Source organism: Hibiscus syriacus, unplaced genomic scaffold (genome assembly GCF_006381635.1).
Source record: "Hibiscus syriacus cultivar Baekdansim isolate YM2019G1 unplaced genomic scaffold, ASM638163v2 tig00111238_pilon, whole genome shotgun sequence".
Taxonomy (NCBI): domain Eukaryota; kingdom Viridiplantae; phylum Streptophyta; class Magnoliopsida; order Malvales; family Malvaceae; genus Hibiscus; species Hibiscus syriacus.
In genome coordinates this window covers 2,672,517-2,690,243 of record NW_024063030.1, presented here as the reverse complement: position 1 = coordinate 2,690,243, position 17,727 = coordinate 2,672,517, and the positions used below count along the sequence as shown (strand labels likewise).

Here is a 17,727-nt window from a genome sequence, read left to right as displayed (position 1 = left end):
ATCATCCCATGTTATTAATTTATAGATATTTTACTGTAGCTTTAAAAAATAAATATTTTATATGAATAATTTACTCTTTTTATATTTTAAAAAAATATTTACTATCAATTTAATTATATTAAGAGGTTTGGTTGCTGGGAAAGTAGCTTTAAAATCGGTGCATACAAGCTTTATAGCAGGAAAAGAAGGATCGCTTTTGAACGACTCTCACGGATTCTGATGATTAATTAAATTAAGGGTAAAGTATATAAATAGTCTTTAAACTTTTAGAATATTTGTATCTTGGTCATCTAACTTTTAAAACTTGCAATATAATTACTAAACTTTTAGTTCTTTTTTAGTAAGATCTTTGTTGTTATTTTCATTATTTTTATATGATGTGGCATTGTTAACACTTCTTCTCCTCTCGTTAACCCTTCTTCTTCTTCTTTTCCTCTTCCTCCTCTCTTCTAAACTAAAACCCCCAAAAGAAAAAATGTTCTTTTTATGTGAATTTTTCACCTACAAATAAAACCACCTTTTTCAATATGACAATGCCACGCAGAATAACTAGTTTTTATTTTACTTTTTGTTAATTTCTTTGGTATCAATTTTTTTTCATGAACTTTGTGTTTTATGCAGACAAAGTTGGTTGTTCTGCGGGACATTACTATATGGAAAGAGGTAGTTTCTATTTGCAAGTGAGAAATTCACATAAAATGATTTTTTTCTTTTCTTTTGAGGTTTTAGTTTAGAGATAAATGAAGAAGAAGAAGAAGGGCTAATGAGAGAAGAGGGTTAATGGTGCCACACCACATAAAACTAACAGAGGTACAAGAGGGACCTTATTGAAAATGAACTAAAAATTTAGTGATTATATTGAAAATTTTAAAAGTTAATGATCAAAATGCAAATACCCTAAAATTTTGAGAACTATTTATATACTTTACCCTTAAATTAATTTATAAAGCGGTAATCATAAATTATTTAAATAATTTTTTTAAAAAGAAATTATTTCTGAAGGCTGTTTTTAACAAAATAAATAGTCTAACGAAGAAACCCATTATTTGTACATGAGATTTCGGTTTACAAGAACTGTGGTTGTCCAATAACTTTTGGTAAAAACAAAGACTAGTGGTTGTGTCAGTTAGCATGCTCATGCTCATCAAACTAATTTTTTTATAAAAAAAGCTCCTTTTATTTATTTGGTTCATTATAAATGTTTTCAAAGGTAAATAATTTTTTTTAGAATTATGTATAAAAATATTTTAATAAAAGATTATAGATAAAGTGAAAAAATTATATATAAATTTATTTGTTATAAGTTCAATTCTTATATTATAATTATTAATTTTTTTATTTAATTTTTTTTTATAAAAATAGAAACACACTTTATAAACATATTAATTATCAATAATAATAAAGGAAATTTTAATCTTTTCCATTCAAGTGTTAATTTTTTTATACATATAATAAAAAAAATATTGCAATTAGGAAGTGCACATAGTTTGGAATTGAACCAAATGTTTGTGTTCTGATATTTATATTAAATATATATATTTTTTATAAAATATTTATATTATATCTAACTTTATGGAAAAGGAATGTAATGAATTCGAATGTCTAAATTTATGGGGGATGTAAGAATAGCACAATTGTAATAAATGGTAAAAATAGAGTCGTTTAGATGAGCACATAAAAATAAAGTCACTTTACCAAGAATCAGTTGGTGTAGTATGATAAAATACTAGATCCCTTAAACAAGGTCAGATATTTGAATCCTGACATTTACGAATGGAGCAAATTGGGTTGGGAGGATTGCCCTCACCTCTGTAGTACTTGAATTGGATTAATCGGTTAATAGATCGAATATCATTGATTAATTAAAAAAATAAATCCACTTTATTGAATTAATAATCAGAGTTGCAAGCCTCAATTAGAGGAAAAAGCAGGGCTTTGTAACCTTCTTCGATCAGGCATTACAAATTTCATGGCAACGTATTCCGTATATAAAAAGCCTGGGAAAGCAGCGAAAGAGAGAAAAGAGATAACCCTCTCAAAACATTATAGACTTCTCACATACCAAAGTACTGTCTTCACATACCAAAGTACTGTCTTCACTGTTACATACTCCAACACCAGCAATGGCAGCGGCCATAACCAGAGATGAATCCGACTACGGCAGCAGCTCCTCATCGATAACCGTACCCGATTCCAGCCGCAGCTGGATGAGCACCCTAAGCTTCGGAAGCCGCCAGAGTTCGGTTTCACTTTGTTCCGTCGAAACTTCTCTCTACAGCTCCCATAAGCCGCACAAGGCGAACCATGCGGCATGGGAAGCCATGAAGAGACTCACGAGAGCCAAAGGTAAAGTTGGGCTCGATCATTTTCGGCTCCTTCGTAGACTGGGAAGCGGCGACATAGGGAATGTTTATCTTTGCCAGATAAGAAACCCTATGGTTGGGTTGCCTCAGTATTTTTACGCCATGAAAGTGGTGGATAGAGAAGCTCTTGCTATTAGGAAGAAGTTGCAGAGGGCCGATATGGAGAAAGAGATTCTGGGTATGCTCGATCATCCGTTTGTGCCAACTTTGTATGCAGAGTTCGAGGCTTCTCATTACTCTTGCTTGGTAATGGAGTATTGCCCTGGCGGGGACTTGTACGTTGCAAGCAACGCCAACCGGGAAAGCGTTTCTGCATTTCGTCTGCTAAGTAAGTTTTATCTTATTATTAAGTATTGATTACATACTATTTTTATTCAAGTAACGGTTCATTGACTTAAGGTTTAATTATAAACTATTGTGATAAACGCAGGTTTTACGCTGCTGAGATACTTTAGCACTAGAGTATCTGCACATGATGGCATTGTTTACAGGGACCTGAAACCAGAGAATGTTTTGGTTAGAGAAGACGGGCACATTATGCTTTCAGATTTCGATCTTTCCTTTAAATGCGACGTCGTTCCAAAGCTGTTACGGCAAAAATTCGGAAGACACTCAAAATCTCGACAACTACTGCTTGACTCCTTCATGCGTTACCCCCATGCAACCAGTGATGTCTTGTTTCTCATCTTCCCACAGGAAAACGAAAGGTTCTAGAGTCACAACAATCACAGAACAAGCTGATGGTTGCGGCCATGGAGTTGGTCCGGAACTGGTGGCCGAACCAATCAATGCCAAGTCCAAGTCGTTCGTCGGAACCCACGAATACTTAGCCCCAGAAGTAATCTCAGGGCAAGGCCACGGGAGTGCAGTGGACTGGTGGACGCTTGGGGTGTTTTTGTACGAAATGTTGTACGCTAGAACTCCTTTCAAAGGCGAAAACAACGACAAAACATTGATTAACATCCTTAAACAGCCTCTAACGTTCCCAAGAATCAGTGTTAAAAGTGGCAAAGAGTTTGAAGAGATGGTAAAAGTTCAAGATCTCATCAGCAAGCTACTGGTGAAGAATCCGAAGAAGAGATCCAGGAGCTTGAAGGGGTCTGCTGAAATCAAAAGGCATGAGTTCTTCAAAGGGGTAAATTGGGCTCTTATTAGATCAGTAAGGCCACCTGAAGTCCCCAGTGATATATACAAACTTAGGAGCAGTAGGAGTCACATTCCAAAGCTAAGCAAAGAAGAAAGAGATGCCCCATATCAAATCCCTCATCATTTGACTACTTCTAACTCAAAAAAATGTAAATTAAAATAGCCCCAAAAGGGATTGCTTTTCCTTCTAATTTGTATGGTGTGAATTAATTAACATTTAATTTATTTTTATGTATTCTGACGTGTAAAAGGAATGGATCCCATAAATTGTCCCAATGTGATTCCATGAGAAATCTATGGACTTCATGTGGTGACAATTATGACTCTTGTCAATGATGGTAAAAATTATTATAAAAAGAAAAGAAATTAAAACTAAGGGCTTTACTTTGTAGCTTTTCATTCACAATTATGTGACGCATTCACACGTCCTTTCACGGATCAAATGTAAAAAGAATATATAATTAAAAAAGACAAATTAACAATCATGTTTTTCTGCCCCCAAGCAAAAGTAAATAAAAACTTTCACTTCACTTTCATAATTATTAAACCGTGGTTGAATAATAAAGAAGATATAAAAGAATTAGGATCATGGATTAATTTAAACTTGTTCATATACGAATCGAACTTTAACAACATCGAGAAGTGTAATAATTTGACTCCTTTTTAATATATAATAAAAGATTTAGTTGCGATTCATGCTTCATCCCCTTAATTTTATGTCCCATTTGTAAATTTCGAGGTACAACATAGGATAACCTTCTACAAGCTTATCCGAGAATGCATATTCTGTTGTAGTTTCGAGGTGCTGGAACAACTTGATTCTTCACTGTTCTGCTGCATATTATTCATTGCAGGTGGGTTGATTAAGGATAAGTCAAAATTTAATGAAATGGGTCACAACTTTGGAGAGGAATATATATAAATGTTTTGGTTAACAGGTTAATTACAAGGTAGATTCAAGTTTGAAGAGAGAGAGGCAGAGGCAGAGGCAGAGGTCAAGACAATTTGATATGGAATATTGGGACTGGGGACCGGTGGGTCGTCAACTTGCAGAAGCACGCGAGGTTTCTCAACTTCAACTTCAACTTCAACCCCACTTGGTCGTGCGTTGGTTGCATGGATAAAGTGACAGCGTTATCTCTATTCTAGTATTCTATATTTCTCACCTTTCACAGTTTCACCCTTCTGGAAACTAGACTGACACCAAAATAGAAAAAGAAGCGATACAAGAGGAAAATGGTCAGCACCACAGAGGTGGGCAGAAGTTATGGAGATCGTCAATTAAGTAATACCAAAACAAATCTTTCTATATACAGAATATCTCATCCGTTCCTTTCTTCAAGTGATGTGCACAATTTGCTTTACGAAAAGTATTATTGCTTAAGTGCTCCTTTTTGGTTCCTGACAATATTAATCTTCCTTATTAAGAATTGTAAAATGCTCAATAAGCAGCATCTTTTTCACAAAGTCAATAAAACTCTTCTTCTTCAGACTTGAAAGAAAAGCCCTCCATTTTCAAACTTGTTCTTTTTCTTGGTGCGCGACTTCCTTTGCTGAGTTGCATGATCATAGTAATTAGTAATAAAGCAAACAAGTCATGAATATAATAAAGGCCGCGCTGGTGATTTACAATAAATTCACGAGTACTCCAAACGAAATATGAGAATGGGCTTGAACAAAATTATTAGGCTTTGAGGGGTGGGTTATTGCTTTGGGACTTCATCCATGCATCCACTCTGCATGGATGTTATATGGACAAGGAAAAGTTTACCATACTATCCCTGTTCTACTAATATAGATACTGCCTTATATTATTTATGAAAGGTCTAATTTTGTTATATTATACTGCTTGTTGAGTTAATTCATAAGGTACATTCATTTGTTCCACCTACATGTGATGAACTAATTAAAGAAGTATGTAGATCTATATCCTCTCAGTGTGCTTGGAAAACAACAAAATGAGATGCTATTTTCTTCCTTTGCAGGCAGAGGTCACCCACTCAAGCCTAAAACCGCGAACAAAACCATGCAGCGTTTTATGTCTCGCTTACCATGCTTTTAACATTTTGCGGAGTATTAAATATTCATGTGTCTGTCAGTGAGAGCGGCAATCCCGTTAATTTTCTGAGACACGTGGTACAGTTATTAGGGATCAATTAAGAGACAACAGTCTTTCTCTTAAAAGAATATAATATGTTTTAGATTTTTTTATATTTTTATAAATAATCTAATTTTATCTCTTAAACTTTTATAAGTTTATTTTCTTTTAAAATTTTAAAAGTTCATCCATTAACCCAAAATGTCAGTCTCTCTTTGAATATTTCAAGAGACAACTACAGTTGAACACATGATTATAGGTGTGCGTTTTCGGATATCGTTTATTATCCGATTCGAAAATTTAAATCACTAAAATTATGGTTCATAGCCAATCTGAAAAAAATAGGATATTCATTCTTTTAGGTATTTAAATTTTCGGATAATATATTCGGATATTTGAATATAAACTTTAATTTAATGAAAATTAAAATTTTATAACTCTATACAATATATTTTATATATCTACTATATATTTATTAAAACATACTTGAATAATTTTAAAACTATAATTAATATCTTATTTAAAGGTTTGAAAAATAAATAATTTAAAAGGTTAAATAATTTAAAAGTTTTGAAAAAATCGGGTTGATTGGGACAGAGGCGCTGAGGGCTGGAATTGTTAGACTTGAAGACTTATTTAAAGGCACGATTTTCTTCTTCATATTTTCGGACAAGTTGAAATTAAAATTTCACTGATCCGTATTTGATTTAATTATCGATTTTTTTCGGATATTTCATTAAAAATTTAAAAAGTTGATCGAATATCTAAATTTTAAGATAAGATCAATGGATTGGATTGAAATATGTTACACACTCCTACACATGACACCTAAGAATAATATTATTATATGGTATAAATATAATATAATCCTTTAAAAAATTACGGCACATAAATATTTTAATTAAAAAACGAATTATTAATATAAAAATATTACGACTGTAATAGTAATACTGAAAATCACCTGCAAGGTTTGGTTAGGTTACCCATGGTTTTGTGATTTGTGAAAGCTTTGGCTTAACTAAACCAGTGGCTTGGCGATCACCATTAGGAGCAAAAAGAGAGAGTTTTTATAGGTTTGTGCGTATAACGTGCGTAAGAACCGAAGTTTTTACAGATAAAAGTGGGAGAACCAACCACCGGTTGATAATGTGCGCGAATCACTAATTTCCAATGCCCACCGTTTCTAGTAATTCCATATCAACTTACCTAACTCCTAATGACCAAGGTGCCTTTTTCATAATATATATATATATATATATATATAATTAATTGATTTGGGATAAGTAAAAGACAATATCTATTTAAATATAACTCCTAACCTCTCGACATTGAATGTTCGCACCCCTAACATCCATGATGTTCGAACATGAGTCTTCAAAAATAACAACAATCCCTTTTCATATCTTAGTTAAAGTTAAATAAATTTTAACTAAGAGTAAGGAAAGTCTGACGCATGTGTTATAAGTCGGTTATTATATTGTAGCATTAAATTAATATTCTTAGGTTATATTTTTTCTTATAAAAAGATGAAAAACACGAATCATTTTCATCACGTCATTACCGATTTCAACTAGTTAAAAATATTTATATTAATATTTTTCTCATGTCATTTACACACAATAATTTTATTTTTAAATCAGTTTCTTCCATTATAGATATAAAAAAAAACTTAAATTTAAGAACCGTTTTTGAAACCTTCTTAATTCTCTTTTCTTTTCCAAAAATACGTATCGAAATTTTAAACATTTCCCTAAAACCCTTGATCCATTCTTACTGTCTGTAACTCAATAAAAAAAAACATAAAGAAATCAAGTTATCATTATCTTGTGTTGTAGAAAGAAGGGAGTTTAGGTTTTAAAGTGAGATGAGATTGTTAGAAATAAAGATTAAAACAAATATTTTTTTCTTTTACAGGTGTTGTATGCCATTTAACCTTCCAAATTTAATTTTGTTTGAACGTCTTAACTTGTACCTGTAACAATTCTACAACCAACGACTCGAGGTTTAGAGAAACAAAAACACATTTTTCTTAATATATCAAGGAATGATAATTGGCCAAAGCATAATTTAACTTGAGATTTCGAAAAGTTGAAGAGCTATGGAAACTTAATAATTTTGAGAGTAAAGAAGAGACTTTTGAGCAAGATAAAGAATTTGAAAGAACGTGGATAATTTTCTTTATATCTTATTGAAGACCCTAAAAATACTTTTTAAATTTAAATTTGATTTTAATATGTAATAGTAAAGAAATTTGATTTGAAAAAAGTAAAATTATTGTGTATAAATGATATGAAAAAAATCAATGTAGATATTTTTAATTTTGGGACCATTGGTAGCATGGTGAGAATGATCTATAAAACAATTTCTCTAAACAAATTAAGTTGTAATCAAGAATTGATAATTAATACGCGTAATTTTTGTACATAAATCGTTAAATGTTCCCTCTATGATTAATTTATATATTAAGATTTTTTATCCTTTAAGATTTAAAAATATTATGACTTTGATTAATTTAAATTAAATATTATATATATTTGTTATAGCTCGATTCATTTTATTTGTTTTATTTATATATTAAAGTTTTTTTTTAATAATTTAAGATGATTACAAGATAATATTTGCTTAAATTTTTTCAATCATTAATTAGTGGTATATATCTTATTAAAGTAATTGTTTATATTAAAATATATAATATAGTTTTTTTATTAAAGTTGTTTGATAATTGATTTAGGCACTTTTATATGATATAGTAATAACAATTAATCGACATAAAGATTGAATAACCGGACCTAAATAAATTAAAATTTGGCAACAGTGCAGGAGCAACAGAGGCGAACCGACATTAGGAGAAATCCAAGTGTCTGTGTTGCTGGAATTCAGACGAAACCATCAAACTCTCTTCAACAGAGCTGAGGCACAGTCCCATATCCATCCCATTTTATCCAAAGTCTGCCTTATAAATACCCATCCTGGTCTCACAATCTCTTCAACAAAGCTTCACACAATCATACACCTTTCTGAATTTCCTCTCAAATTTGTTCTCCTTTCACAATGGCTAAAAATGTTGCTCAATCTGCTACCTTGGCCTCCCTTGACCAAAAGCTGGCCATGGCCAAACGCTACTCTCATGGTAATTTTCCCTTTCCTTTCAACTTTCTTCAATTTGTTTCCCCTTTTCAGTTGGCTATTATACTATTTGATAACTGCATCATGAGATAACATGCCTTAGCTCCTTTAAAAGTAACCTCAATGATGATCCGTTTCTTGTTTTGCACCATCAGAGGGCGTGGTTGCTGGAGCAAAGGCAGCCATCGTTGCAACCATTGCTACTGCAATTCCAACTGTAAGTATACCAAGGACCGGACAATCTCATAGTTTATACTTACTTGGGGATGACTAAATGTAACATTTGGATCCCTTGCGCTTGACATGCAAATGCAGCTTGCTATTGCAAGGACGCTGCCTTGGGCAAGAGCCAATCTCAATCCCACCGCACAAGCTCTTATAATCTCCACAGGTTTTCATCATCATCATCCTTTTCACAGTATCTCGATCGACATCTTTTTATAGTAACGTTTTCCTTTTGTTAATAAGAGCATCGATTGTTATTGCAGCGGCAGGAGCTGCTTATTTTATAGTTGCGGACAAGACTGTTTTGGCTACGGCACGGAAGAATTCCTTCAACCATGCACCTAACATGGAGGCACGAATTTGAGTTTGGTTTAAATTTTAAATACATCTAATGTAAGCCGTAATTATTAGTTTATTACCATTCAGTTGGCTAAAAAAGAAGTAGGATTGGAAAGAAGGGGTGAGGTGATCAGTTGAATTTGTATTCTAACAAGTTATTTGTTCCAGTTGCTTTGTAATTAATCGTATCTGTAATACGAATAAAGATGCTTTTCCTTTACAAGAATCAAAGTGCACTAAGAAAATTCACTTCTATCTATCGCGTAAATATGGAGAAAATGTAATTATGAGTGTCAGCGAGACCTTTGGATTTTGTATTCAATGACTGTAAAGGAGTAGGTATTAGACTTCCACAGCACAAGGTTTTAAGCTTAAGCTTAAATTGGTCTAAATGATCAGCTTTATGTGGTTTCTAGTATATTTTTAGATTCCAAATCCAGTTCTCATCTTGGATTTCGGGTATTTTATCCACGATTAAACTTAACTAGTGATGTTTTAAAAGATCCGATCATAGCTATATTTATGAAAAAATAATAATGAGATAGAGAAGACAGATCATAGAAATCCCAGAGAGTTGGCATCCATGCACCATTTATTGCTGCATTTGGTCTGGTTGATATTCTAATTGGATTAAACAATGGTGTATGTAAAACGACCTTGAGTTCAAACGAGGTTGATGGGAGATATTTCGACGGTAGTAGTAACGATTTAATCAAAATTAGAGATTCCCCAACTTTATTTCAGATCTTAACGGGAGCTATGAAAAATGAAGAACTTTTAAAGTAAAAAAAAATTATGAGAAATTTTAAAAAGTTGTAAATTTTTACATATATAGACTTCTCTCAAGCCGCCTTCCAAAATAATACTTGGATTCCGATTAAACTATTTGCTAATGTCTTGGACTTGGATTCAAACTGCTCTAATGTATAAATCTCGCCACTTTGCCACACTTGCTTCTGAACACCACATTGTGGACTTTTAGCAGCTATCAGCTGTTGATGCTCCATCTGTTAGGGTGGTGGTTTCCGATTATCAACTGTTACACCATTAGCTCTACAACATTTCATGGTAATTGTATTATGATATTAATAGCTTGAAGAAGAAGAGAAAAGAAGAACACTGATCAAAAGTTTTGGAGAGTTAAAGTTATGGTAATGATGCAAAATCATCGATTTAACATTTTTGTCACTCATGTTAACGCCGAGAGACTGATTTGTTATGAATTGATAATATCAATGACAAAATTGTTAATTTTAAAATTTTGATGGAGAAAATAAAAATATATTCAAATATTAGTGACCAATTTGTATAGTTTACCCTTCAATTTATTATAATGATAAAGTTTCATTTTATTAATTTTTTTTGAGAAAGTATAGGGAAGTGTGCAAGAGCCGAACTGAGAATAGCAGAAATCCAAGTGGCTGAAGCTGGAATTCAAGAGAAACCATCAAACTCTCCCACACAACCACAACAGCTGAGGCACCCATTTGCATCTCAAGTCTCAACAAATCCATATCCCATTTTATCCATCGGTACAAGGAATCAGACTAAGTAATCCATAGCATTTAGTTGGCTATATGACGAACGTGGTACAAGGAAGAGTGATTGTATTCTAACAAGTTATTTGTTCCCGTTTCTAAGTAATCCATCGGTATCTGTAATATAAATAAAGATGGGTTTCCTTTGCAAGAATCAGACTAATTTAATTAGATTACACAGCACAAGACACAATTATGAAACTCGACATCCATCCACCCGCACTTAGTGTGCTTCATAGTCTTCTAATGGGCTTATGCTCCAATTATGATGGTAACGGTAAACGGTTTAACACCTCAATCAAAACCCTGTTGGAGATTCCCAACTTCATTTCAGATATTAACAATCACAAGCTAATCTGGTACAATAATTGGGGATAATGCTGGGATGAGAGTCACTTTAGTAATTATCAAGACACCAAAAGGAAGAGGGCGAAAACTTTTTGCAGGGATAAAAATCAATCTTTGGTGGCTTGAAACGGATACAAGTTAAAGTAATACGCTTCGTGGAACACAGAGCATATGGTTAAGTAAGGGGATTGAAACTCAAAATTCACGTGGGGGAAGAGAAAATACAAAATTGAAAAGCAACGGTCATTCTTCCCGGGTAATGGATGTGGATTCCCTGGAGTATTATTGAAGGGAAATGGACCACCTTTGACAAGCCCAGAATAAAGCTGGGCTCCATGCCTGCTGTTCTAAGGTATTTTTCTACCACCGGATATCTGCCTCTAAATTCTTCCTTATCATTGCCAAACAAGCAAGCACTTGTGCTTATTTGGAGTTCAATATGTTTGCCATGTAAGCTATAGAAACAGCACATACCATAATCAAGAGAGACCTTTAAGTCTTTAATCCAGTATATTCTATTACTGATTTTTATAACTATTAAATACATATTTCATACGTGAATTAAACAACATAACATTTTTAATAATGTATTTATTATGAAAACCAAACTTCCCTCTGCTTTTAACGCCTTTGTTTGGAGTTTTAGTCGAAAACAGCTCATCACATCATGTGTTAAAAAAGGTGGAATTTTTCAGGTGGCAGTACAATGACATGCAGTGCTTACTTTTATATTTATCCGATGAATACTTGTAGCCTACCAGCGTCGGTCCGCCGCGTACAATATTCATCCATAAGGACCATAACATTCCCCATTTTCTACCTTCGCTTTTGTTTCCCACAACGTGAGATATATAAGCTTTTATTTATTCAGCATATCAATTTACCAACTGTTCATTTAATTACTATGCTATTTCACATCTAATTTTAACCATAAATTTATTGAATTTTGAATTTGTCAAATATATTTTAAAACATAAAATTAGAATCTTTATTTTTTAATGTTATAATATCAATCAAATTAATGTTTAATTGACTCCTTTTCTTAATATAGAATATGATTTATATTAAACCTATATTGAATAGTCTAACCTTTTGTCTATCATGGGATTCTGTTTTGTATGTGCAGATGTGAAGACCTAAAGTGCAGAAAGAAGGCCAATAACAACTCAGGTTTGGAATATACATTGAAGGAGTAATTGAGAAGACCGCTGAAAGCAAACGGCTCCAGTTGATATGAATCTTCAGATGGCTTTTGAATTATTGCAATTAAAAGGCGAAAAAAGGAATTTTGCAATGGATGTGCATTATAAGGAATAAATTCCAATTGCAATATATATTATCTATGTATATGTAATTTCCCATATGTTTCTTATCCCTTTCTTTTATTTTTTTTTACTGTCCCAACTGCTACCGTCACTGCATAAGCCTCCTCATGGAAGGTATATCTGACTAGTTGGATGAGCCTCCCCATTTTGGCACCGCAAGTGTCCATCCACGCCAGCTTTTGGACATGGAAGGAGCTTGACGTGTCTATACACGTGTACATCCCACATCAGCAATTTCTTTGCTGCACATATGTATTTAGCGTAGGAAAAAGAAAGATGGTAAACAGCAGCCACCATATCCAAATAACAGCTTCCCCTCATAATACCTAGCTGATGGGTAATAGGGATGGGAAGAGAATATATTTTCACGTTCATTTCCAGCAATAATGATAGGGAATCACATAAAGAGGAGGAGGCCTGCATGCACGTGTTTAGAATTTCAATTTTGAAAAAAGTATGCATGAATTAATGCATGACATGCTGACCCATCTTCCCAAGTTCAGTGAAAATATTAGAACTGTGAAGAAGTTAGCTAGGTTTTATCTAAACACTCTCTAAATGAAAGAAAAAGCAAAAATGACTGCTTTGAGAATCCCATGAAGAAAGAAATGACAGACCAGCATCTATGACACCTCAAACCAACCCCCCCCCCCCCCCAGCCCAACAAATATATATATCCCTTCCACCCCAAACACCTAAATCACCAATCGCATTAACAACTTACTTATTCATCTACTAATTTCTCCCACTCCGGGCACTTTATTTCCAAGGAGGTAAGCTTCTTCAATCCAAGCTTGGTTTGAGCTTGACTAGCATAATGATCATATAAAAACTAGACTAAAATATGGGGTTTGATTTTACTTATTCTGATTTTGTGGTTTGTAATATAGTTTACCAGGGATCAAAATGAGCTGGACTGGAGGAGATTGGATGTGTGCAGCTTGCCAACACCAGAATTTCAAAAAGAGAGAAGCATGCCAACGCTGCGCTTATCCCAAGTATGGAGGCCCTGATGTATCGACCTACCTGTACAACAGGAGCGATGTTTTGGCCGGGGACTGGTATTGCGCTGCCATGAACTGTGGAGCTCACAACTATGCTAGCAGAATAAACTGCTATCGATGTGGTACCATGAAAAATGACTATGGTGGTTATGGTATGGTGGGGTCTGAAAGCAGTGCCCCTCCTGGGTGGAAAACTGGTGACTGGATGTGCACCAGGTGAGTTTTCATTGATATTTTGATTTGAGTAAATGGTGTCTTGGTTTTTATTCTGATCAAGAGCTTAAAATTCCACAAATAAGCTGCATTGTCTCTGGAATGATAATATGAAGCTTCAATTTATAAATGTTGTATTACAATTATCAAGTGAACATGACTGCAATTTTGTTTTGACAGATATGGGTGTGGAGTTCACAATTATGCTAGCAGGATCGAATGCTTCAAATGCAAGACACCAAGGGATTTTGGTAAGAAAATTTGGCAGCCATTTCAGCATTGATCTTATCATAGCATAATCCGTTCAAAAGCTATTCACTGCAAGTTCCTGACATTTTGTTTTGCTCTCTTCTACATTTCAGGTGGTGTTTAGGAATTTACGAAGAATATTGTCAGCAATGACACTAGTTTCCCTTCACCTCTGATCCTTCTATCATCAGTTTTTTTTTTTTTTTTGGATGGAGTCAAATAATATTTAGGTTAACCAAAGGTGAAGGCCTTGTTTTCCAAGAACAGCCATATGTAAACTGCACTGATCAGCAGAAGAGGTTTATGGGTTTATGAACATGAAGCTCTGAGATCTCTTCCTGCAATTTTTATTTTGCAAAATTTTAATGGAAATACTATCCTTCTTTCGCTCTGGGTTTGTATGAATGTGGGGAAACATCCATTATTGAATGCTACATTTGGAGGAGGTCCAAGGGAGATAAATTCAAGTCATAATCAAAGGAACACCAGCCTTTGCATTCAACCAATGCAGTAAAACTAATTCGAAGTTAAGATAGCTAAACTTTAGAAATAAAGATTCAAGGAATCTCAGTGAGCAGTTCATCTCTAAAGGCAGGCTTTCTCTCAGCGCAATAATATATGATACTTTTAAGCATTAGAACATTTTGGAACTATATATGCATGACATGTGTAATAATGAAGATAAGAACCAGATGCTCTTACTTTAAAAGCATCGATGCAATGCCCATTGCGAAGTAAAAAGCAAGTCAAATCCCATTTTTCCATTCATTTTCTTTTTCCATTGCTCAGCTCTCACGTAATTAACATAAAAATTTTCAAACTCTGCAGCTTAACCAGTGTAGTTGATCAGCATGAGTTGAAGGTAATCCGCTTCATTTCCAATATGTGACAATCCGTGAGATCTAATAGATTACCACCAACAAAATACCTTACGAACAATATGAAATGTGATATTTAGTCTATAAATCAACAACGTACAATGTCCTATATATTATATATGTATGTGTATTTTGTTGCCTCCTGTTAAAGATCTTCCGATTGTTTGATGGGTTAAAACCCCTAATAACTAGATATTATATTTTCAGGACGACACTGTCGTAGACTGTCTGAGATTTTGTCAGCTTCGTGATACCCATGAAACATCACAATTCACTTTTTAAGTCAAAACCAAACAGAATATTCAGAGAACCATGCATGATGGCAATACTTATAAAGTGAAGAAGCGTTTCTTTTGAACCAAATACATACTTTTCCTTCTTATTTAATTGTTTTCAATGGCCTTTCATACATTATTAGAACACTTGGGATTTGGAATTTTGATGGGTTATGGATTTATATTGAATTGTTTTAATATATTCATCTGGTATTACTCCTTTATTTGGCACCACAATCAGATAGACAAATATACCCTACAAGACAGCAATAGTTTTGACACCATGTTGGCAACGTGATGCCAAGCATTGTTCAAGTTTTCTTATGTATCTGTTTTGCAGATTTAGCCCATTTTATAGTTGTCCTGGCTAAAGCATCCATCGGATCCATACATTTCTTAAGGAGAGGGTCTTCTCGAGGTAAAAGATTCTGCAGGTCCTCTGAAGCAAGGATGACAACATTCACAGCCCTGATCAGAAGGACCTGGATTGCGATTCTCAGCAGGTTTCGAGCCCCTTCCACGTCCCGTTGGTTCAATGACTCAATCACTGGCATTAGAATGTGTTCCACAGTCGCCTGTCTGGCAAAACAACCTCAAACCCCTTCAAATTCAAGCATTAGAAAACTAGTAAATCAGCCCTGGCATCATCCCTTGGAAAAAACTTTGCTAACAATGGAGTTTCCTCTAATAGCAAGACTAAGCACTTTCTCTAAGACATTGATTGCAGATTTCAAGACCCAAAGTTTCAAGGACTCAAATATAGCTTCCTATAACCATACAATGTATAAAGAATTGAACATAAGGGAAAGAGTTGGGTATTGGGATACCTGATTCTGTAATTTTTCTTCGTATGCGACAACACCTGTTTCACAAGCGGCAAGCACCCCAACCCGAACATTACTTCCAGCATCAAGTGGCTTCAATTTTGCTTCCTTGAGCTCCCTGGCAACACATTCCCCAATATGGAAAAACGGCAGTGTGCAGCACTCAGATATTTCATCATACCATGCATTTGAGATGTGGCATGGCATCACAATGCAGCGGGCTCCAGATTTCTCAAGAAACACTCTTTTCTGCTTCAGACTGTGGACAATAACATGTTCATGGTTCACTTCATTTTCAGCAATTTCACTTAAAGGCGAATGAACCGGTTGATCGCTTCCATCGAGGGCAGGATCGCTGCAGACGACAAAAGGAACACATTCTTCCCCATTTCTTGAGCTCCACCAAACAAGTTTCTCAAGGAAAATAAGAGTGGACAAAACAGAAACCCCTCCAATTATACCTACAGTATTCTCTTGGCTAAGCAGGGAACTCTGGGGCTGACTTTTTAGTTGCGCTGAAGGTGAACTCGATATCTTTTTGGATTCATAATGATCTCCATTCTCATCGGTTTGCACAAGAGTTGAAGACATTTGCACCGCGAAAGATGGATTTGGCCTTGTTCTACAATGAGTTCTGATTTTACTTAAATAACCCACAACTGATGGGCAGATTACTTTATGGAAAGACATGGTCAAGCCTCCATCAAACATCCCTAATGACTAAAACCTCTCTTTTAGAAGATGAAACACCTCAAATCTTCTTCAAAACCTCAAAAAACATATTAGAATACTTCATGCCTTTCAAAAGGGAAATTTGTTCACGTTTTAACAGCAAAGAGGAGGAGGCCGAAATCAAACAATCAGTACTGATTATGTTTGTAAAAAGGTAAAAGGCAGAGAGCACATGGAGACCAGTGATCTTGTGCTCTGCAAGGGTTTTTTATATCAGTGTATGACAATGAATGAATTATCATATAAATATTGAAAGGAATCTCCATACTTGTCACCGTCTTACCTATTGCAATTGCATCAATTTCCACCGTTGAATGCATAAGAGATAGAACTAATAATTCAAGGTATGATTTAACAAATCCAAGTAAAGACAGACATCCATCACCTTTGGTCCAAATTATTTTTTACCCTTTTCCTGAAAAAATGTGACAGTGATGGCAGCAAATTGTCAGTCTCTGATGTCAGAGGGAAAGACCTCAACTATGGGTGCTTTGGAGAAATTACTGCTGTAATTGTTGCTTGTGATGATGCCACAGTTCTGACTAGACTGGATTTTTTCTTTTTCACCATTTGAAGGGGTTTATGGTGATTGGATTTGATGTATGATAATAATATAAACATTAAATTTCTAGAATGAACATAGATGACAAGACAGCTTGGTTAATTTTGATCGATGAACAATCAAAAAATGACGCATAGCAAAGTGTTTTGTCTTTCTTGGACAACCTGTGAGAGATATGATCATTGTTTCAATATATCTCCACTATTCCATACGTTATAGGGTCCATTTTTTATTAGCCGAGTTGAATCGAATTAAATGGACTACAATTATTCAAATTTTAATTTAGATATAAATATTTGTAATATTATCTCTCAAACCGAACTTGACATGCACATATAATTTTTACATTCTTTTCACATGTAAAATACTTATAATATAATATATTTATAACGTTATTTAAAAAAAGATTTTGAGGATAAACTATTGACGATAGAATTAAAAAGAGTGAGAGAATTGATAAGAAGGAAAAATCTGCAAAAAAA

General features: G+C 34.1%; 3 protein-coding genes and 1 pseudogene across 3 annotated transcripts; 3 read left to right on the top strand and 1 right to left on the bottom strand.

Moving 5' to 3' along the window:
• The first annotated feature begins 2,050 nt into the window (after positions 1 to 2,050).
• On the top strand, positions 2,051 to 3,647 carry LOC120156951 (annotated as a pseudogene).
• A 4,939-nt stretch (positions 3,648 to 8,586) lies between these two features.
• Positions 8,587 to 9,421, top strand: LOC120157001 (early nodulin-93-like). Its single transcript, XM_039168266.1, has 4 exons — positions 8,587 to 8,737; positions 8,889 to 8,950; positions 9,049 to 9,124; positions 9,222 to 9,421. The coding sequence occupies exons 1-4, from the start codon at positions 8,659 to 8,661 to the stop codon at positions 9,320 to 9,322; spliced, it is 318 nt and encodes a 105-aa protein (XP_039024197.1). The 5' UTR covers positions 8,587 to 8,658; the 3' UTR covers positions 9,323 to 9,421.
• A 3,797-nt stretch (positions 9,422 to 13,218) lies between these two features.
• Positions 13,219 to 14,365, top strand: LOC120156887 (uncharacterized RNA-binding protein C17H9.04c-like). The gene is made up of 4 exons (XM_039168155.1): positions 13,219 to 13,281; positions 13,399 to 13,728; positions 13,906 to 13,976; positions 14,088 to 14,365. The coding sequence occupies exons 2-4, from the start codon at positions 13,415 to 13,417 to the stop codon at positions 14,096 to 14,098; spliced, it is 396 nt and encodes a 131-aa protein (XP_039024086.1). The 5' UTR covers positions 13,219 to 13,281; positions 13,399 to 13,414; the 3' UTR covers positions 14,099 to 14,365.
• Positions 14,366 to 15,253: 888 nt separating this feature from the next.
• LOC120157058 (broad specificity amino-acid racemase RacX-like) lies at positions 15,254 to 17,101 on the bottom strand. The gene is given in 3 exon segments (XM_039168315.1): positions 15,254 to 15,701; positions 15,704 to 15,728; positions 15,955 to 17,101. Coding segments are annotated over 3 exon segments (996 nt in total). The 5' UTR covers positions 16,663 to 17,101; the 3' UTR covers positions 15,254 to 15,438.
• Between the last annotated feature and the right edge of the window lie 626 nt (positions 17,102 to 17,727).

Bases quoted from the DNA above. Each gene is read 5' to 3' on its own strand.
- LOC120157001 (XM_039168266.1), top strand. From the start codon at position 8,659: ATGGCTAAAAATGTTGCTCAATCTGCTACCTTGGCCTCCCTTGACCAA. The intron at 8,738-8,888 runs GTAATTTTCCCT...TTGCACCATCAG, and splicing joins GGCCAAACGCTACTCTCATG to AGGGCGTGGTTGCTGGAGCA. The intron at 9,125-9,221 runs GTTTTCATCATC...TTGTTATTGCAG, and splicing joins AGCTCTTATAATCTCCACAG to CGGCAGGAGCTGCTTATTTT.
- LOC120156887 (XM_039168155.1), top strand. From the start codon at position 13,415: ATGAGCTGGACTGGAGGAGATTGGATGTGTGCAGCTTGCCAACACCAG. The intron at 13,729-13,905 runs GTGAGTTTTCAT...TTGTTTTGACAG, and splicing joins GGTGACTGGATGTGCACCAG to ATATGGGTGTGGAGTTCACA.